The sequence below is a fragment of the Nannobrachium achirus genome (genome assembly GCF_963921795.1).
Source record: "Nannobrachium achirus genome assembly, chromosome: 6".
In the NCBI taxonomy this organism is placed as follows: domain Eukaryota; kingdom Metazoa; phylum Chordata; class Actinopteri; order Myctophiformes; family Myctophidae; genus Nannobrachium; species Nannobrachium achirus.
Window position 1 is genome coordinate 69978838 of NC_137815.1, and position 23428 is coordinate 70002265.

General features: G+C 40.1%; 1 protein-coding gene across 1 annotated transcript; it reads left to right on the plus strand.

Moving 5' to 3' along the window:
• The first annotated feature begins 1946 nt into the window (after window positions 1-1946).
• Window positions 1947-23186, plus strand: LOC308287389 (ras-related protein rab7-like). The gene is made up of 6 exons (XM_080728540.1): window positions 1947-2365; window positions 13304-13366; window positions 15468-15594; window positions 17519-17737; window positions 20070-20198; window positions 21074-23186. Exons 2-6 carry the CDS (start codon window positions 13314-13316, stop codon window positions 21167-21169), a joined length of 624 nt encoding a protein of 207 aa, XP_080584666.1. The 5' UTR covers window positions 1947-2365; window positions 13304-13313; the 3' UTR covers window positions 21170-23186.
• Window positions 23187-23428: the final 242 nt, after the last annotated feature.

Sequence of the window (23428 nt, forward strand, 5' to 3'; positions counted from 1 at the left end):
ACACACACACACACACACACACACACACACACACATACACACATACACACACACACTCCAACTACTCCTTCCCTGAGTAGCAACAGTACATCCGTATGTTCTCTGAAAACCCGGTTTCATTTCTCCATCTTCAATGTGATTTCAGCAATAATACAATAATTGAGTTTTGTAGATGTCTACAAATGTTTTGATCACTTGTTGTTTGTGGGCGAAAGTTTAGCCGCTAAACGATACTTGCTGCATTATCAACAGATAATATCATCATTAATAATAGTAATTCTCAAAATAAGTCCTTGTGTGGAATAATCTTGTAGATCTGGTATTTTCACTATGAAATAGGGCTTGAAAGTGAATTCATGATGAAGCCTATTTTTGTAAGGAGACAAATTTCTCTGCTTCAGAGGCGCGCCGTCTGAAGCAGACTTGAGCCATGCATCGCTGACAGGGGTTATCAATAAAATATATACCACATACCACACTAACAGAATCCATACAGTATATGGCCAAGACAGATGGCCAAGACAGCCCATATCGTGTGGCTGGTTCTACAGAAAGGGAACTCCATTTATGGGCATAAAAGTGCATGTATGATGTCAGATGTCATAGACTTTCACACAACGAATAACTGAGTAAGCATGTTTGGGCTCTCACAGCATATCTCCATATACAGAACATGGATCTCCCTATGGTACCAGGGGTCTCCGGGTAACTGGTCCGATATACATCACTGGCCAGATGGCCAACACATGGTGCGACCTCGAGGTCGCTTGTCACCCTGAGGCGTCTTACTAGTGTATACCTGTATATCCCTGCACTGTCTGCATTGAGTAATCTCGACGCATGAAAACTGTTTCACCCTTTCAATTGTACATATTTTATTTTGATTTTATTATACGCCTATTGGTTGATTGCTTTGTACTGTGTATACTTCTACTTTCTTTGGCAATCTAAGTATGTTTTCTCATGCTAATAAAGCCCTTTGAATTGAATTGTTCTGCCCTTTCTCTCACCCTCTCTGCTCCCCAAGTCTCTCTCTCTCTCTCTCTCCCTTACACACACACACACCCACACACACACACACACACACACACACACACACACACACACACACACACACACACACACACACACACACACACACACACACACACACACATGATAAAACGGATAATCAAACAAGTACATACAATACCTCTCTTTAATCATTAAGCTCCCTTGACAAAATGGCTCATTGTTACATTCCACCAAGGTGCACCTGGTAGGCTAACATCTATGAATAGGCCTACTGGTTAACTGCAAACATTTGAAATGGGTTGACAGCGTCCTCTAGCGGTCATTTTTGAGTTTGACATATTCTAATTTATAACATCACATAACTGACTGTTAAATCATCATTTGCATGTCACATGTGTATGCAACATGATTTAATTATACATATTAACCACTGCAGGCTATTCGTTTATTATCTATTAATTTACAGTGAGATTATCCAAGCATTCATTATTATTAAAATATGATCACATTTAGGAAAAGTCAAACCATGGGATCAAGAGGGGAGGACATTGTATTTGTGTCCGGGGAATCATATCAATATTTTATTTTAATTTAGAAGGTGGTAACACACTAGTGAAATTAACAGATCTACAAGTGCCCACTACTTCTATTATTTTATATTTGTGGAATTTCTTAGATATGTTTGTTTTTGGTTTTTAAAACGTATACAAATATTATTATCATTTAATCTTTTGAAATATAGGTCTACATATATATATTTGTTAATGTAGGATAAGAAAATGGGATATTTTTTACACCAGTCGTTATTTTATTTTATTTTAATATTTTATTTTATTTTATAGTAGGCGGTGACAACGTGTTTTTTTTCCCGAGGCGTCTTGCGAAATGACGCATTACGCAAAACGTTGTTTTGGAAGAAGGAAGTGAAACGGGAGAGAAGAGGAGAGGAGAAAGAAAGAGACGAGAGAGAGAAAGCTGAATCTTTAGGGTTGCTGCAGTATCTTTGACAGACAGACAGACAGACAGACAGACAGACAGACAGGCTTCCAAAGCTAAAGTGCCAAACCTTCCAACCAGAACCAGTATATCTGCCTCACATTTCTACCCGTTAAAACCCCAGAAAAGGCGACAGTGGCTCCAGAAAAAGACCAGAAAGCGAGGCGTTTCCAAATTAACGCAGAACGGAGAGGAGAGCTAACTGCTAACGTACTGTACTGTCTGTAACGTAACGGTCGGTAGCAGCAGTTAGCGGCTGTTAGCCTCAGACAGGCAGAGTACACTGAACAATAACGGCTACCACCAGACACGTCAACAACAAGTCCTCCTCGTCTCTCCGCGCTGCAAGCTGAAAGTAAGTCATTATTATTTATTACACAGGACATGTTTTAACCGCCTTGGCTTGGAGAACGCCTGGGTGTTTTCTCCTGGCGTTGTCATCATCGACAAAAGGAAGGCTGGTGTTTTTTTCCCCTACGAAAACAAGGATCGGCCTGTCTGTTGTGTAGGGATGGTGAACTGAACCGCGAGCCTCATGTCATGATACCACGAGTGTTTTTAGTCTATTAATGTATCTTTATCACTGATCGCTATTCGCTACTGATACAGGGGTGTTTCTCAGTCGTTCAAATGCCAAGGTCTCACTGAGGGACCGTACCTATGTCCCCCAGGTTCTATGTTCCCCACTTACCCCCACAAAAATGTTCTATGTTCCCCACTCAACTGAAAATGCAGGACACATAACTCTAAACACACAACGGAACATAATGGGGATAAATTACGAATACTAGTGGGTCCAGGGACATCATTCTGGGCACCATATTTGTGTTATGACTGGGCATCTGAACAAGTGGGCACCTGGACATCTGGGCACTTAGGGGTGGAGACATCTGGGCACTAGGGACAACTGGACGAGTGGGCACCTAAATTAAGATTGCCCACATCTTCTTAGTGCCCAGATGTCCCACCATTTCCTGCATTTGAGTTGGGAACATATACATTTTTTGGTATGGGGAACTTATAGATCCTATTTTGGTTGAGCAGGGAACATAGAACCTTTTTTGATGGAGGGTGGGTGGGGAACATAGAACATGGGGAACATAGGGACTGTTCAATAGTTACATTGTATCATTTTGGTTAGCTAACTATATGTATTTATGTTCAATAATGGCAGTTTGTTGTAGTTCTCCTAAGCTGTTCGATTAACTTCTGCTTGATGATTGAACACACAGATCGCATATCACGTGTTGCTATTTATTATTCAGACATCCAACAACGGGATGTTGTAAACAACGTCAGTGTCCCCCTCCCTCTTTGACTGTGACTATAATCTGGGAGGTGGTGGGCTGTACACACATCACACCTGTCACCTGCATCAGATGTTCACGATGATGACAAGGGGAAAGCATGCATGATGAAACCTCGAATGAACTATTACAATGAGTCAACTCAACTCGCTGTCAGACATCTCAGTTGTTTGCTAATAATGCTGCTGTTGACTCAGTCTAGTCAAGTTGAAGCTGATGGCTTGTCAATGTGGGCATATTGACCCATTAAATGACAACTTTAGTTTTTTACAACAAGGGTTCATATTTTAGATTGTAATTAAATAATATAAAAGATGAATGTTAAATTGATTTCATTTACTTCTTTTTATTGTTTCAGAGATTCTTATTTCAGTGGTTGGGGGCATGCGTACAAGTGGCTAAATATGTCATTTTACACAGAATAAGCCCATTCTCAAGATACAACGCAACCTTTCATGGTTGGATGTGACTTATGGAGGCTAGAAGTGTTATTGTAAACAGTAATAAATAAACTGCTGGCTTATTGTGTCTAAAAATACATATTTAGCCACTTGTACGCATGCCCCCATGCGTACGCATGCCCCACATTTTATCACGGTAAACATGATAAAACAATAGAACGAAGCAAATGAAAACATTTTTACACTCACTTTTTCATTTCTCTAATTACAATCTAAAATATGAACCCTTGTTATAAAAAAGCAAAGTTGTCCTTTAAGACCACAAGACAGATTGTGCAGATGTCTTGTCTTCTGAATCTAGTTTTCTCAAAAACACATGTTTCTATATCTTTCAAGAGCCCCCAAAATGATATGTATTTGGCCACTAACCCCCATGTGAAAAGGTTTTTTTTTCCAGGGATCCTTGGAAGCAAAAGGAATGTTCACTTTAATATCTCATGAATGATTGTTCTCTTGTACTGTGGTAGCCTGACCATGCTGTGTTTGCAACTTAGGTGTGTGCTGTGCAGGACAGGTCTGTGCTTGTCATCATCATTTTCACACGACAACCATTTATTTATTTACCTCAATGTTGCGCGTGCGTGCGCACACACACACACACACACACACACACACACACACACACACACACACACACACACACACACACACACACACACACACACACACACACATTCAACATCATGCGTTTGTTATGACGACGTTAAAATCTGATGATCTCATCAGATTTGACTCCGTTTAAATGAAACATGGCATTGAAACAACTTAGGCCCAAATGACAGCGAGTCACAGGCAGCCACTGGAGCCTCGTTGTCAATCTGGTAGCGTGACATTCTATCCTAACTCTGACTTGTTGTTCACATGGTGCAGTGAGCATTGAGCAACATGTAAGCTCAGCCGACGTCTTCAACTATATTTAGTGTAGAGCTTGTTTATGTCTGTGTGTGTGTGGGTGGGTAATGTATTCAATCACAGTGACTTGTAAAGAATACCAGTAGAATCGCCGGAATGAAACTCGCCGGGAAACGGGGGGTGCGTTCGGAAATGCACACCGGGTGGGGCAACAGTGCGATTTTTCAGTCTGAACTCTGAAGGTAAACTTTCTGAAAAGCAGCAGTTGCTAACGTAAGATTGCTATTGATGTTTATAAACTAGGGTACATTATAATAGAATATTAATTCATGTTGATACTGAAGAAGGCATACTGTGATTGTTTGTCCTACTGTACATGTTTGTTTCTAGCATTAACATTAACATTAGCAACTGCTGCTTTTCAGAAAGTTTACCTTCAGAGTTCAGACTGAAAAAGCGCACCGCTGCCCCACCCGGTGCGCATTTCCGAACGCACCCCCCGTTTCCCGGCGAGCTTCATTCTGGCGACTTTACCGGTTACCCTTGTAAACTACTGCTGCCTGCCAGGGTGTTCAGAGTCCTCCGTTCTCTGTGAGGAGGAGGGAAGTGTGGCAGAGGTCATATAACAGGCCTGTAGTAATATTTTACTCTGGTAGAATATTTACTTGTTTTAACACACATTTCGATGTAACTTCACCAATAGACAACTTCCTACTAGCAGGCTGTCCTCCGTAATCCATAGTCACCACTCGTTTTAAAGGAGTAGTTCACCCTCAAAATGACTTTTTTCCTATTGATTACTCACGCCATGGAGACTTGAGTTCAATAATATTTTTTGTTTTTTTTGTCACATTCCTAAGACAAAAAAAATGTATTATAATAAATGTACCCCCATTGATTCCGGATGGAGACCCAAATGCAATCGGGTCCCCATCCGGAATCAATGGATGTAAATTTACTATAATCTAATATTTGTCTTAGGAATGCGACAAATACAAAAAAATAGTATTATACTCAAGTCTCCATGGCGTGAGTAATCAATAGGAAAAAAGTCATTTTGAGGGTGAACTACTCCTTTAAAGGGGATCTTTCTGATATTTCATGTAAATCCTAATAGTTCTGTGATGAGGAGAACACGTTAAATCAGAGTATCAGACACTTCCTGATGTGTTCTGCCCAGAGATGGTATATCCAAAAAATCCAATATCTGAGCACATAGAAGCATAAAGTAATGGGAAATGTTGTCTTGTTATTTACATGTCCTCCTCGCAATAAAACAGCTTTGTGACGTTAAATGTGAGCAAAGTTCACCTTAAACCCTATACGTAGTTGACCGGATTCCCAAGGGTTCGACACCAGACACCCTCCTCCTGAGTCCTGTTTTCGCTCTACACTGAATATCATCGCCGAAAATAGCCGATCTATAAGCTGTCATCATGCTACGTTCGCCCCGAATGTTAGCCCCAGGATGCGAGGGCTGTGAAGTGCTTAGATTGTTGTTATATACCCCAGTGTTTCTCAACCTTTTTTCTGCATGGGCACACTTTTCATGTCCCAAGAATCCTTGGGCACTCCAACATAATACGGGGGTGTAAATATCGTCACTGTCGGGAAGAAACCTTGTATCTCCAAGTTTCAAATTTATATGTTTCTTCGCAAAGTAAAGCCCTGCTTCATCATACAAGACTGTCGCACAACAGTAGTGAAAACGGCAGATTTACAAGCACACAACGCCTCGCACCGCGAGGCGTTGTGTGCTTGTAGATCGTCTGTTTTCACTAGTTTAGATCATTTTAAAATGATAAATACAATACTGGCTTTCAAGCAGTTTCAAGGGGCACACTTGACCCTTCTCAGGGGCACACCAAGGGTCCCCAGGCACAGTGGTTGAGAAACACTGATTTACACATTGATACACATATACAGTATTTTGTTTTCATATTTTTTTTTATATAAGAACAAGTTACCTTTTGAAGACAGGAACTGAAAGTCCTCCAAAAAAGACTTCCTGCTTTCTGCTGGAGGCAACGTTCATTGTGTGAGCTTCATAGAGAAGGTTTCTTTACAGGTCTCTTCATATGGCACTTTTATAGATCCATTGAAGCAGCTGCATATCAACCTGATGATGATATTACACCGAAAATAATATGGCATTGTTGTTTGTTGTTCTCATGGAGAGACCATTGTACTGCACTTCCCCATACAGTACATAACACTGCAATTTCAATATTCAGTTTCTGATAAAATGACATGGCTTGTGGTGGAATGGAATTCAAATGAGATTAGAATACTATTCCTTTAAAGCAGTTGTTCCCAAACCTTTTAGCCCCAAAAAGAGAGAAATTAGAGGTTTGCCCGGACTTAAACTAGTGAAAATAGCACCGCGTCGTTGTGAGCTTTTATGGAAATGATTTGATTTTATGAAATACTTTTTTTTAAATCTTTTGAAATGATATATAATATGTATATGGGAGACACACAGAAAGGGGACGTATACTCGCGACCCATCAAAATTGGTCCGCAGCCCAAACATGGGTCTGATAAATAAATTATTAAATAAATAAATATGGATCTATAAATCCATAACCAAAATAAGACAGAGTCGAGCCAAAGGACAATCTATAAATTGCTGTATTGAAGAGAGTCAGACAAAGAGACAAAACAGTGAGAATACCATCCTAGTGGCAGCTTGCTAATTATCTCTTCCAAAGATGGAAGTTAACATACAGTATATAAAGAATACAGATTATGACAGTTAGATCGTGGGACTCATTGATTCGTTGCCATTATCATAACAAGAAGACAGAGACACGGAGAGTGTTGGTAATTTTCCACTAGTCAGAACTTACAGTACAACCAAAACATGGTCTCCTATACTGTAAGTTCAGACAGTAGTTCACATAATATAACCTAGTAAATGAATCATATAATTATGAATCATAATTCATATCTAACAGTCATTATGAATTGATAAAAGGATGATATTAACCATAACAGAATACCTATCAGGGTCCCGACCCACTGCTTGGGACACAGTGCTTTTTTAATCATCTCTGTACATGCCAAGAAAAGCGAGACACTTGTTTTTGTAGTGACTGTTGTTCTAGCTGCTGCTGCTTTAATGTCTGTTGGAGAACTGGTTGAGCCGTTCATGACGCACAGGCGCGTGTCAGACCATCAGCACTGGATGCTCTGAAAAACCTTCCCTGAACCTTGTTCAGTTCAGTCACAACAATATCCTTTTAAGACAGGGGTTCCCAAACATTTTTGTGTCGGGGGACACCATAAATCTTTTTTAATCCGAGGCACCCCTACATTATAATTTTCACTCCCAGCACCTTATATTTATAGCATATCGTCGTTGTCGGGTGGAAACCTTGTATGTCCAAAACCGTTCATTTTGTATTTATCATCTATACAATGTACTAAACTAGTGAAAACAGCAGATCAAGCACACAACGCCTCGCATCACGAGGCGTTGTGTGCTTGTAGATCTTGTATGATGAAGCTGGCCTTTGCTTTACCAAAAGATGTACACATTTGAAACTTGGAGATACAAGGATTCTTTCCGACAGTGACGATATTTTAGTGATTATGTTGCGAGGGAAACGTTGAGATAATAGCCATTTTGGTTAGAACTGACTGAAAATAACTTTGTACTTCAAGTTTAAAATGATACTAAATATATAGTTTTTAAGTGTCCAAATAAATTCCAAATATTATCGAATTATCTCACGGCATCCCTGGACTGCCATCACGGCACCCCAGGGTGCCCCGTCACCCCTGTTTTAAGGGACGATTCGATTTTGGTCTTCATTAGAGGCCATTACACGTGTTGTCATTTTGTTGACCAAGTCATTAAAAGTAAATTGATTAGTGCTATCACTCCTTGGATTCTTTTTATTTCTTACCAATTTTACAGACAAAAGGATCCAGATTTATTCAACAACACCACTAAATGGGTCTATTATGGTTAGGGGTGGGCAATATCATCGATATGGCAATACATCGCAATAGTTTATTTGCCAATACTGTATCGATACTTCAGGCACACCAACATGATACGGGGGCGTAAATATCGTCCCTGTCGGGAAGAAACCTTGTATCTCCAAGTTTCAAATGTGTACGTTTCTTCGCAAAGCAAAGCCCTGCTTCATCATACAAGGCTGTCGCACAACAGTTGTGAAAACAGCAGATCTACAAGCACACAACGCCTCGCACCGCGAGGTGTTGTGTGCTTGTAGATCGGCTAAAATCATTTTTAAAATGATAAATGCAATACTGGCTTTCAAGCAGTTTCAAGGGGCACACTTGACCCTTCTCAGGGGCACACCAAAGGTCCCCAGGCACAGTGGTTGAGAAACACTGTATTTAGTCAATAGTCATCCACTCCTTGTAGGTTAAGCCTACACAGTCATGGAGGTTAAAAGATCACAGACTCGTCATTTAACGCATAGCTGTCTTCTGACCCGTCCCTGTCATGGGTCAAAGGTCTGACTCTGAGCTGAGAGAGAGAGCTGTTCATGCAATCATGTGACTACTAGAATGGCCTGAGCATTCCTGATACTCCACTGAGGACATATTATTCTCCATGCTTCTGTCAGCCAGTCATTCTTCATCTGGTAGTCAGTTGAGCGCTGGGGGTCCCTGGGATGTTGGGAGAATGATCCTGCTACTGATTCTGGTGACCATTGCACTACACAAGAAATATGCGAAATATTCTATTTTATCACATATTCTATTGGCTCTCTTTGTTGGCCACTGAGGACTTTTTTTAGGCACGACTGAGGGGTACAGGAGGCCGGTAAGTTGGGAGATTTTATGTCCAGCTTAAAGGGCCAGTTCACCTCTGGGACAACAAGATCTTATTTTATTGTTGTTTGGGAGAAGATCAACACAATCCTGAGTAATTTTTTGTGTTCAATCTGTGTTTTGAGATATTTTAGTATTTCAGTGTGAATGATGATGCATTTTGCATCAAATGAGTCATCATGCTGCATCATATGATGCAAAAAGCATCATCATTCATTCACACTGAAATACTAAAATATCTCAAAACACACATTGAACACAAAAAATTACTCAGGATTGTGTTGATCTTCTCCCAAACAACAATAAAATAAGATCTGGTTGTCCCAGAGGTGAACTGGCCCTTTAAGATAGGGGTGGGCGATATGGTGATAATTATCGTTGAGACGATACAATGTCTCCACGATATGCCTTTTCAGAGATATCATATATATCGTGATACAATTGAGGGAGCCTTCTAAAAAATCCTGTTTACTCGTTAATACAGAGATTCATTGCAGAATTCAATTTAAACCTGCATTTTGGTCTAAATCAGTAGTTTTCAAACTTTAAAATGTCAAGGTCTCCACTTAACTCTTGACAGTATACAAATGAAACCAAATGGACCAGGGTCCATTTGGTTTCATTTGTATACTCTCAGAGTTACTTAGTTGTAAAGTTCAATTTAGACCTCCCAAAAGGAACCCAGAGAGTCACTAAGTAACTTGAAAAATAACCATAAAAACTAACGTGAAAAAGAATCGTGATAAAATCGTGTATCGTGATACAGCTTAGGAAAATATTGTGATATTGTATTTTTCCATATCGCCCACCCCTAGCTTAAGATGATTCTCTCTCCGATTTAGAGCTAGTGAGGGTGTGGTTTGTTGTGCTGGTGGAAGGAAAAAATAAATCTCTTGGCTGTCGGGCTGCGCTGCAGATTGAAAGTCCTGTTTGTGGTTATGAGTTATGCTACGTGTGTCTTCTGTGATTCTTAGTTTGAGTAAGAAAGAACTCATCAACGTGGTACACAATTGGCAACCTCTAAGTTGCATACATGACCAGATATGTCCACATCACTGAGAGTGAAATGGAAGTGCTCAGATTATCGTATCTGCTAGCCTTTGCTGGCGGTTGCACTAAATTTGGGTGCATGTGTGTGTCAGATAGGAAAGCTTTAGAAATGTCTCTATAAAGATGCTTCTCTTCAGTTGTCAGAAGTCAGAACTGACTTAATTTAAATGCCATGTTTGACCATCTATATTTAAAAGGTCTTACAAATGCCACAGACAGTACGATACGATTTGGGATGTATTTTTCTTACCATACTTTGTATCGGTGCTTTTTTGTTATTTGATACATTTCTCTTAACCACTTGAACCATATACTCGGTTTAAATCCATGACTGACAGCTATGTTATTTAACCCATTCAGAACGGGTACACATTATAGTGTATTATTATTTTATGCTTTTAACTATTGAAAAATAGCAGATATACAAGTTTGTAGATCTGCTATGTTTGAAAAATCATGAAAATTAGAATTTTGACCCGATTCTATAACTGTCTTTTGAATCCTTCTAAGGTTTTTTGAAAAAAATCCATGTTTCTATGTCAGCAATCTGGCTTAGCCATCGTCAAAGAAAAGTCTGTTCTTGAGAGACTACTATGTCAGTGGTTCTCAAACCTTTTCATGTGAAGGACCCCCAAAATGATATGTATTTGGCCACGGACCCCCATCTCAAAATATTTAGTTCCAGGGACCACCCCCAGAAGCAACATTTGAGTTACACACGTTCACTTTAAAAATATATACAGTATATTCAAAGATTTGCACACATTTTCACGACCTTTTCCAAAAATTTGAATGAATGTTAGTTATTCCAGATGGTTGGCAGTTCACCACCACAGATAAGACATGGTATGCAGGAACACAAGGAGGCTCTTATGAAACGGTGGGTTAAGAAACCTGTCCCTTTTTGTTCAAGTAAATCCCCTTGAAAAAGTGACAAATGTTTAAATACGGTCCACAAAGAGAGAGCCTTTTGAACAGTACCGTTTGGGGTGGGAGAAATGAACAGGAATCAGATTATAATATAGACCAACTCTAACCCCTTTAGACTGTAGCTGTCATATCCTTGTTTTTTTCCCATTCTGCAATACTTTTTTTCCTTGCCCCAACACATTTCTGTACAAAATACAAATACATAAAATAAAAATACAAATACATTACCAAAAATCCATCATCAATAATTGAATAAAATAATCTATGATAATTTATTCCTATTTTTACATGCCCTTATAGGCGAGGAATGGTGAGAAAAGTGCTGTGATCCATTAAACTAGTTTAACTATTTTTGCAAATACATAACCAAAAATCCACTGACACTACAGTAGTGCGATAAAGTATAAAACAGGGCTTCAAGGAGTAGTTCACCTCCAAAAAGATTTTTTTTTCTCTATTGATTATTCATGCCATAGAGACTTGAATTCAATAATATTTTTTTGTATTTGTCACATTCCTAAAACAAAAATGTGATTATAGTAAATGTGCCCCGTTGATTCCGGATGGGGACCCACATGCATGGCACTGGATGGGGAAACCATCAGGGTAAATTTACTCTAATCAATGTTTTGTCTTAAGAATGCGACAAAATACAAACAAATATTATTGAACTCAAGTCTCCATGGCGAGAGTAATCAATAGAAGAAAAAAAAGTCATTTTGGAGGTGAACTACTCCTTTAAGTATTTAATCAATTCATTGATATGTAAAATAACAAGTATCAATATTATAATATATCTATATCTGTCTGTCTGTCTGTCTCTAAATCTAATTCTATCTATCTTATCTTATTCTATCTATACAGTATATATAATTTATTTGTATTTTATTTTTGTATTCATGTTGCTCACAGGACTTGGTTAGTCTAGATCAGGGGTTTTCAAAGTGGGTGACGCAAGATAATTTGATAATATTTGGAATTTATTTGGACACATGAAAAAATATTTAGTATCATTTTAAACTTGAAGTACAAAGTTATTTTCAGTCAGTTCTAACCAGAATGGCTGTCATCTCAACGTTTTCCTCGCAGCATAATCACTAAAATATTGTCACTGTCGGGCAGAAACCTCGCATTTCCAAGTTTCAAATGTGTACATCTTTTGGTAAAGCAAAGCCCTGCTTCATCATACAAGACTGTCACACAAAACTAGTGAAAACAGCTGATCTATTTGCGATGCGAGGCGTTGTGTGCTTGTAGATTTGCCGTTTTCACTAGTTTAGTACATTTTATAGATGATAAATACAAAACGAACGGTTTTGGACATACAAGGTTTCCACACGACAACGACGCGATATACTATAAATATAAGGTGCTGGGAGTGAAAATTATAATGCCTCGGATTAAATAAATATTTATGGGGTTCCCTGAGACAAAAGTTTGAGAACCCCTGCTCTAGAGAAGTACAACGGAAGGAGCTAAAGACACCACACACGTGTCAATGGTTCAAGGCTGCTTCTGAAATAAAAGAGAGAAAACTCCTCCTAGCGCCCTGCCTTCACACTTACTTCCTGTAAGTGAGTGTGTGAGAGGGAGAGAGAGAGACTGATGTGTTCCTCGTGATGTGGCCGACAGCTTAGGAAGCACATGACTGTACAATGACCGTAGTTCAAACCTCATTGGCCCACTGACACAGAACCCTGCACGCACAATATTGTAGGTTAATGTTTGTAATAGGCTTGTCTACACAGAGCCACATTTATCTCGTACACAATTTGTACACAGTACAACTTTTGCTGCAACTCAGAATGAAAAAGATATGAGTGGAGTGAGTTTTGTGTGTTGATGTAAGGTTCCTGATTTTGTCATTTTTTCTCTCGACAGCTTTGACAAAATGACATCCAGGAAGAAAGTTCTCCTGAAAGTCATCATTTTGGGAGATTCTGGGTGAGTCACGGACCACGTAAATAAATATGTATGCCTCATAATGACTTACACTGAAGCTGAATAGGAATTCAGCACCAGTCACTGAACAGGGCCTATAATATTGGTGCTAAACCTTTAACACATTTCTTTTATTTTCCATCATGACCATTTTGATCTTGATTTCGGTTTTATTTTCTGTTCAAATTGGGAGTTCTTAGTTACTGTGTCAGAGGTTGTCTCCAGGCAGACTGGGAACTCACACTTTTAGCACAATCCCGGTACTTTCCCCACTGCATTCTCTTCTGCCTCTAGAACTAACAAACTAGTCCTTCATCGTTACCATGTGCGGACAGTGGCGTCAGTTCAGCAAAAGCTAGGGTATGGCAAAGATGGGAGTCCTCATGGAAAAGAGGCATTACATTTTGTATAACACGGTTCTATTGTGAAAATAGCAGATCTACATGCTCACAACGCCTCGCGAGCATGTAGATCGGCTATTTTCACAATGTCTTAAAAAAAACTAGTTTTGTCAATTTTTTACACCGGTTTCTACGGTTTCTTGGGCTGGATATGGCAGCCTGGAACGGTTGTTCAAGTGCAGCTAAACTTAGCATGTTAGTAAACGTGCCACAATTAACAATAATGCATTGCACCTGTGCAGCTGATCTGCGGAACCTGGGAACATATGTTGTTTGTGCTCAAAATTATTCAACCCCCCACTCTGCGAATCTGGTTTATTGGCTAAATTCACAAACTGACAACTGGATGAAATAAATAACTCATACAAGAACAATGTAAATGGCTCAACAAAAGTAACATTTGTTGTGTTTCTTTTTCAAATGCAATGCTAAATGTCACTTTCAAATCAATTATTCAACTCTTAATTACACCTGAAAACATCTGTAATCAAAAGCAATTGAATAATCAAGGGCTTACATAGTTGCATCAGATGTGCAATCTGGCCTGACTAGAAGTTTGTTGACTTGATTATGATTAGAGCATTTAGAAACATGGCTAAGGAATGGTCAGAAAAGCTCAGAGAAGAGATTATTCTGGTATGTACAAAAAAGGAAAAGGATATAAAACAATTACAAAGACATTGAATGTTCCAAACAGTACAGTTTTGAGCATAGTTCACAAGTTCTAAGTCAAAGGAACAGTGGCTACACTAATGAAAACAAATTGTGAGAGGGGGTTGAATCATTTCAAGCACAACTGTACCATTTTGTCAAGATGGGGTGTGGAGAATATAATTCTAATACCTTGTTAAAGCGACCATTTTGATGAATTTAGCATAATGTAGTTATTTTACTTTAATTTAACAACATAATAACCAGCACAGATAGACAAAGAGACATTCATGGATTTATATTTTAAAGTAACTTTTATTTTCCCCCCTGGACCCAGGGTATGGCAGCTGCATACCCCTGCCATACCCAATTGTGTGCGGAGTTCTTCAGATTGTATACCTTGTAGTTATGCATCGAATGAAATATGTATTGCCACCTTCTAAAGGAAATCTGAAGTATTCTTTTCCTTTATCCTGCTTAACACATCGGATGCCCACGTGGTGTCTACAAGTCAATTTCTTTGATGTCGCTGGAGGCCCACGACGCGTTTGACGCGTTGTACAGTAAACTATACTGTACTGTAGCTACTGCACTTGGCTACCGCGGTGATGAAACAAACTCCATTTCCCAACATGCAGCGCGCAATTACGTCACCCGGACGTGCTGTGTGTCTCGTTGACTTCCTGTTTAGCGGCTGCACAAAAATGCTGTTTTCTCCGGATTCTCTTCCTTTTTTCATTTTTTTCTCAAAACGGCAGCCTCTTCTACATGCCGTAACACAAACACTGTGGCTTAGAAATGATAAAAAAACGGTCCTGACTGAAAGAAAAGATTTTCGCGAAATAAACAGGACATACTCGGATTACATTTACTCGGATTACTTTTCTCGCCAGTACTCTCGCCGGTAGGTAAAATGACGCGTTGCCATGGGCACCAGCAAATTAAGACGTCAAAACCACGTGGGCGTCCGATGTGTTTAAAAATAGTGTTGTTTGCTGCTATTTCACCAGTTAATGTTCTCTTTGTTCTGTTTTCCCCCTACCTTGTGACAGTGTTGGAAAGACCTCCTTGATGAACCAGTATGTGAATAAGAAGTTCAGTAACCAGTACAAAGCTACAATAGGGGCAGACTTTTTGACCAAGGAGGTGATGGTGGATGATCGGCTCGTCACAATGCAGGTGCGGCGGCACTGTTATGAGTTCAATGGTTACAATTTGTGGAGAAAATGCATAGTGTGGTTGAATACGAAATGTGCTGCTCTACTTTGCAGTTCATTATGTGTTCAGTGAACTGAAATGTTAGGCGTATACTGTAAAGCCCGTATCAGAGTCGGGTCCGCGGTGTAGTGCCGTGTAGTCTTTTTGAGCGTTAACGTTGTAGTTTTATGACTCAAAAAGACTACACGGCACTACACCGCGGTGGATAGCCTTCCACCGCAAGTCCAAGAGCTATTCATTTCACTGCGGTGTAGTTTTCTAGCTATCACTTGAAAATACATAACAAAGCCTAGGTGATAGCTAGGAAACCACAAGGCAGTGAAGTGAATAGCTCTTCACCCTGGACTCTGATAGAGGCTTTTGTCTCTTGCCACTGCCAGTCATGTTTTAATATAAAAGATAAAAAATCCTCTGTATAAAAAGAAAGTAAATGTGTCGCGTCCACAACGTTTTGTGAGCTTGTAGATCTGTTATTTTAGGTGCAAGGCCCCCATCGTACGACGAAGTATATAAACTCTTGTAGTGCCTGTGTTGGGTTCCAATTGTAACGTGACTGCGTGCTGTCAACAGACACAAGATGACAGGACCGTCTCTCTGCTGCCATGCACTTCTCTCACTGACCAATACAACAAAGAATTATAAAACATCACTCCGTAGGATATTCTTTTCAAGAATAAGCTAAGATCTAGGAGCCAGGAGATGCCGGTAACGAGGTGGCAAAATACAAACATCCAAGTTTCCTTTTTTACAGACAGCTTTTTCATGGACAAGATAATAAATCCTGCCACACCCGCCCAGGGCACCCCCCTGGAACTAAAGTGACGGCGTAGGGTAGCGAACTGAACTCGCATTCCAAATCGCATTGATTGACTTGTGATAGAAACAACTGACACAAGTTTTAATAGCCAGACTTGACATCAATCAATTAAGATAGAATTAATTGCAGGATCTTATGAGACCGGAGGACATGCGTTCCTGCTTTGTCAAGCTTGCAATGCGCAACGAGGATTTGGATTATAGAAACCTTAACCCATTTAGGCCTAGAATTATTGAATGCTTTAACCAGTGAAAAATAGCAGATCTACAAGCTTGCAGCGCGGCACTCGATGTCGTGCTGTGAGCTTGTATATCTGCTATTTTTCAATAGTTAAAGCATACAATAATGATACAGCTACTGTGGATACGTTTATTACTTTCATTTTCCCTTTCACGGCTCATCTTTGAAAATAAAATACAAACAAGCCTTTGCTCTCAAACACACAGTAGCTGATGAAGAGACAACTAGGAAAGCTAAAAGCTATTCCATCTTTATTCCTCTCTCCTACACTCCATTTGAGTAGCCTACCGGGGACACATATAACAGCACCGAGGACACCGGTCCGGGACAGCTGTTTTGTTAGACTTGTCGGAAATTGGCCCATAAAACAACCGACGATTGCACTCAACCATTCGCAGATTGTCAATATATTCACCACATCGTCCAACCTTAAAATGTGTTGCTTTGAAGTACAAAATCTATGGAGGCAGCTACTGTATACTATATGACATTATGTGCAGCATCTCAAGGTTCAAGGTCAAGGTTGTACTTTATTGTTACGTCTTTTGTACAGGTACATAAGAGTAAAAGTTATTTTTGTTCGGCATCCTTACAGACAATGCAGTGATATATATACAATAACTGAGCGATTCCTTTTGCCCTGGACCGTTCTTGTCTTTGACAGTTTGTTCATGTGCCTGATTGTTTGTGGAAATAAGCTTTTTTGCAGTCTGTTGCTGTAGCTTTGAGACTGCTTAGTCGTTTTCAATGCATCTGATTCCAAGGCAAATGTCTTTTATCTCTGAAATCCTGTCCTCCTTTCTATTCATTCTGTCCATGTCTGGCTAGATATGGGACACTGCTGGCCAAGAGCGGTTCCAGTCTCTGGGAGTAGCTTTCTACCGCGGAGCAGACTGCTGTGTGCTGGTGTTCGATGTGACCGCGCCCAACACCTTCAAGACCCTAGACAGCTGGAGGGATGAGTTTCTGATACAGGCCAGCCCTCGAGACCCCGAGAACTTTCCTTTCGTGGTGCTGGGCAACAAGATCGACCTAGAGAATAGACAGGTTGGTATCGGTGATACTAGTGTGTCGTTGAATGAACTGCCTCAGCCTTCATTAGACACGTTTGTGCAAATGGTCTTTAAAATAGTGTAATCTACTTGTGACAAAAGCGGGCACAGGTTCTAAGCACACAGCGCTCAGAGGAAAGATTCTGTCACAGTACAGAAAACAGCACTTCTGAAATGGCATTTAGTTTACAACCATGAAAGCCAAGATTTTATTTATCCGGGCGACTGATTTCCCCCCTTGGCATAATAAAGGTATCTATCTATTAAAATCTGAAGAAACTTCGACTGACTGAGAACAGAATGAATTTGAGATAAAGTAAACATTTTCTTCAACTGTGCTTCGATGACTGACTAAAGCCCTTTGCACACAGACGTGTTTTTCTCGCACGGAAAAAACTGGCGATTTTTTTTTTTTTAAAGAAAATGATTCTCTATGACCTCATGCACACCGGCTCCGAATTTGCCATGTGGCAGGTGGCTGCGGCTGTGCGTTTTTTTCCCGATCGAACCCAGTTCGATTCATGCGTCTTGTCGCATGCGGTAGAAAGTCATCGACTCCTTTTATAATCCTCTTCGGATCCGCAGTGTGGATTCCACACAGCCTTGCACATCAAATCCAATACGTTTTAATCATGCAGCAAACGGAAAAAGAAACGCAACGGTCCTGTGTGCAAAGCCCTTTACCGTAATTCGGTAGAACCAGTCGGATGTAGTTTTCCAGCTGGGTCTACTTTCACCCTTCATTCAGACCGCAGTCTAAAACGAGAGATTTTAGTCACTCTCTTGGGATGTGTTCCATCCGGTTGGATCATACAAGCATCACAGTGATTAACATTTGGAACGTATATTGGAGGAACAGACGCAAACATTTTGCTCCCAGACCAAGAGAGGCTGTTTTAATTATTGCTTTTATGAGTACACTTGCCTGGCTCTTTCTAAAAGAGTCTTAAACCTGGTCCTGTTTGGTTCATCTCTGTCTGTCTGCAGCTAATCTTGGCATAATACTACTATGCTGATCAGTTCACACTGCCAGCAGGTTATGGACTTTAACCCTGCAAGGCCCAGCGTTGCTTTTTGGCAACGTTTTTTTAAATCATTTAAAAATATATATATATAATTTGTTTTCCTGTTCTTTTTTCACATTAACATCACCATTAAATCCTATTGTTTAGTATTACAATGCCATTGGCCAGGATATTTGCATATAAATACCCCCCACAGAGGCTGACATTCACACAACTTCAAGATCTCTGGAGTCCAGAGTCTTGACGAACATCTAATTTCTTTCTAAATAAGCTATTCCTCACTAAAACATAAGTAAAATGCCTGTAATTTTTTTTTGTGATCATTAGAATGTCTAGAACATGTGAATGTGTTATTATTGTGAAAAAATATCCCCAAAATGCAAATTAGAGCATGATTTATGATTTATGGCTATAAAACCTTACAAAAATGTTATTAATTTTTTAACATTACATTTTCCTGTGATTAGGACTCCTACAACACCATCTGATTTTTTTTTTTTTTTTTCAACACCATCTGATTTTTTTAAATTTTTTAAATTATTTAATTAATTCGGGTCTTGCAGGGTTAAATCGGTCAACCTTCATATTTTAAAATCAATTATTGCCAAATAATCGCCCCTGGCATGGGATACACCGTAAGGCTGTAGACCGGCACTAGCCAGTCCCAGGATTCTAAGAATTACGTTTAAAAAAAAAAAGAAATCTGCAACGCTTAGTTATGCCAACATTGTTCTTGTGTTGTAGTTTTCTCTAATTGATGGCGATTAGAAAGATTCCTATGCCTGTTTAAAGAAAGAACAACTATAAACAACCCACCGTCTTCCATTGCCTAACTTCTTCCCACGAAAGAGTTGCACAGCGAATGTGAACAACAGAAATCTGAGGGAAAGTGTCTCCTAGGGTAGATACCCTCACAAAAACATGCAGTAATCCTGGTCTCTATACTGCCTCCCCCTGGCCAGCCAGGGCGCCTTATTGGAGGGGAAAGGAACTGGTTGGAATAACGTGTTCCTTCCACGTGCTATGTCCAACCGGAGAAGCTTCCCCCTGTCAGGTGATAAGAAGCGGCTTGTTCACTCCTCATGCACTGAAGGAAGCATGAGCTCAGTTCAGGGCCCTCCCCAGGCGTGGCAGAGGGAGAGCAGAGCCCAGGATTACAATTTAGGCAATTGCTAGTGGGTGAGAAAATGGGTTACAAAAATACTGTATTATTATTGTTAGAGCATGCCTCCTGGTGGAGATATGCACTCTACTTAGTGCACCTTTCCAGTTTGTGAAGGCATTGTGTTCTCACACATACAGGTAACCACCAAAAGAGCTCAGGCGTGGTGTCAGAGTAAGAACAACATCCCCTACTTTGAGACCAGCGCCAAAGAAGCCATCAACGTAGAACAAGCATTCCAGACTATTGCACGAAACGCCCTTAAACAGGTAGGTTGGTGAAGACCGTGGAGATGCCTGCTTTGTAGTTTGCGAATACCACTGAAATTCTTTTAACCTACTACCATTATTTTATGCTTTACAATGAAAAAATAGCAGATATAAAGCTTTTAGATCTGCTATTTCTTTTTTTATGGTGAAAATGTGTGTAAGTCTTTGAATATTTTTACCCAATTAGTTTTTTGAAAAACCCATGTTTCTATGTCAGTGGTTCTCAAACTTTTCAAGGACCCTTAGAATTATATGTATTTGGCCGCCGACTCCCATCTGAAAAAAAAAATATATCAGGGAGGGACCTCCCAGAAGCAAATATTTGAGTTAGAAATGCTTGCTTTGCTTTTAAAAATCTGGAAGGTGGGCGATCTGCAAGCTCACAACGCGGCACGGAGACGCGGATGCGAGCTGCTGTGAGCTTGTAGATCGGCCACTTTTGGCACGCAACACCGTGTGATGAGGAAGGGTTAGCCACGGATGGCTTGACTCCGGGAGGTGAAAACGGGAGGAATTTACACACGGTCCGTGTCACTCCGTGTGTAACAAACAACCGGTTTGTTTTGTGGGCTAACGCTATACAATGGACGTTAAGCGGCAAGGGAAAGTGTTAAGTTGGAGGACGATATGGACCCAGAACGTCATAATTTATTCGCATTTATTGTCTGACCCGTTTCCATTAACAAATGCGCATTTAGTTTATTCGATAAAGCCTCAAAATACACCTCCAAGCGGATAAAAGTTTTTGCGGATAATGAAAGTTTATTCGAATTTTGCACAACATTTTCCATAAAAAGATGTATGCGAATAAGCCTTAATGAGCATTAAGATGCTTTATGGAAACGCCACTAATGTTTTTTTTGCTGTCCTCTCAGGAGACAGAGGTGGAGTTGTATAATGAATTCCCGGAGCCCATAAAACTGGACAGGAACGACAGAGCGAAGCCTTCGGCAGAAAGCTGCAGCTGCTGATGGGGGATTTGGACCTCGTCTTCTCTCTCCTCTCTGGCTCTCTGGAACTCCCTGGCTAGAGTTAAACATCCACCGTGTCACCTTCCTACTGGTCTTCCTCCTCCCTTTGCCACTGTTCATTCCATCACCACACACACACACACACACACACACACAGTATTCCGCGCACTTACTTCACACAATAACCACTTAAGTCCGACACCGTCATGCAACCAAACGGCTGATCTACAAGCCCAACGGCGCGTTGTTGCGACGACGTGTCGTGAGCTCGTAGATCTGCCGTTTTCCGCTGCACAACACTGGCCTGCGATGTATGTGTGGAAATGAAGCATAATCATCATCACAGGCCTTGGTTATCTTTGAGGATTTCCGCCTCTTAACGACATGCCGGGTGTTAATGTGGTTAATAGTACGTTAGCGTTTGGCTGGCAAATCCAGTTCCCAAAGATCACACGAGAGAAGAATGACACCCCTCCTCCCCACACTCAGTCTCCGACTCACTGAGTGACGTCCCCACCCTGTCCAGTCCTATGCCTGACTGTACCCCCTGTCTCTCTCACACCGAGGGGGTCAGATGATGGAGCCATGTTTTAACCAGTGCAATTATAGGAGCTCTAGACGGGACTGGCTGGCGTTTTGTAAATGTGAGACGCTGTCGGCTAAGGTCGGCATCCTACTTTACTCTTTATTCCTTATTTTATGTTCCTCAGAAATGTTTTGCTTTTCTGTTGTTGCCTACCTGTGTAGAAATAATCAAGCTTAACTACAGTATATAGATATTATATATATATATTTTAATTGGCTGGTGATGTTATTTCTCGAGCCAATCTGAAACACATTTGTTCTTGCACTTTTTGTTTTTTTTGCCTTTAAATGTCGTAGAGAGATGACTGATTTTTTGGGCGATGTCTGCTACCGCACACTCATTTCTTTTTTTTGCAAGCTTCAAATTCCAACTCGTAAATTCGCTAGAGCATACATGGGCAACTGGCGGCCCGGGGGCCACATGCGGCCACCCACCTTAACTTAATGCGGCCCGTAGGTTAATACTGGAACACTGATATGTTATTGATTTCAGCTGTTACAATTCCGTCAGCTTAATGACTAGTAGTATTAATTTCACATATATAAAATATATACATATATAAAAACACATTTGGTTATATACTCATGTTAACTTCATGAACTTAAATACAAATAGCCTACATTGGACATAAAAAAACAAACATTTTAAATCAAAATGTTACATTTCAGGATTAAAAAAGAACAAAAAAATAATTCAGGATTCCAATTCAAAAGAAGCAAAAATAGCAGATCTACAAGCTCAAAACACATCGCAGTATGAGATACTAGAATGACGTAGGACGTAGCAATATGCAATGTGGCCCTCTGGAGTGAAGGTGGAAATATAGTGGCCCTCGCCATCATCAAAGTTGCCCACCCCTGCACTAGAGGATCCATTGAACACTTTGGTGATTGTATTACCCATGCCCATACAAGTTTATGCACCGACGAGTTTATTGAATCTCAACACCGCGTAAGAAATAGAACTATGCCCTTGTAGTCGTTAACAAGAAAAGCCGATGACGCTAACGGTGTAAAACATGAATGATTACATTTCCTGAGATATTAATACTATTTGCCTTTTTATGTAACATTACTTGTACTGCTTACTATACTGCTGTATGTGTCGTGTCCTTTTGTCGGAGGTCCTCTTTCGATGCTATGTAATTACCAGATGTCACCAACACCCAGCAGCATATCATTGTCCCCACCTTCATATCATATGTCTGTTGCTGTCATCTATGCTTGTAGCTCAGGTTGGCAAAGTACTTAATATTACTTTTTAACAGATTGTGTATTATGGTGTGAAGATGGTACAGATACAAAAAGGCTTGCGGATTAAAAACTGAAATGAAAGTTCTCTTTCCGTCTTAAAGAAAAGAGCAGATTTCTGCCCTGGTAAACTCCTTTTCCTTATAGAAAAAGAATCACTGCGATGCCAATGATGTTGTCAAAAAAATATTGGGATGTCAAATAAAGTTCTTGAATATATCACTTGTCTAGAATCAGGTGATGCTGTGATTTCTGTAAATTAACTATCATTTCAGGTTGTCTCTGAGGTTAAATGTTTTAGAGAAGGTTTTACTGCTTTCTTTTGTTCTAGCGAAAGTATTTTTAGTGTCTAAAAATACATAGTCTGGGATCACTTCACTTTTCGGGCTTGTAACCGGTCTGGACTGGAGTGGAAACCACAAC

Coding starts and splice junctions, on each gene's coding strand:
- LOC308287389 (XM_080728540.1), top strand. CDS start 13,314: ATGACATCCAGGAAGAAAGTTCTCCTGAAAGTCATCATTTTGGGAGAT. Junction 13,367..15,467: donor ATCATTTTGGGAGATTCTGG/GTGAGTCACGGA, acceptor ACCTTGTGACAG/TGTTGGAAAGACCTCCTTGA. Junction 17,738..20,069: donor TCGACCTAGAGAATAGACAG/GTTGGTATCGGT, acceptor TCACACATACAG/GTAACCACCAAAAGAGCTCA.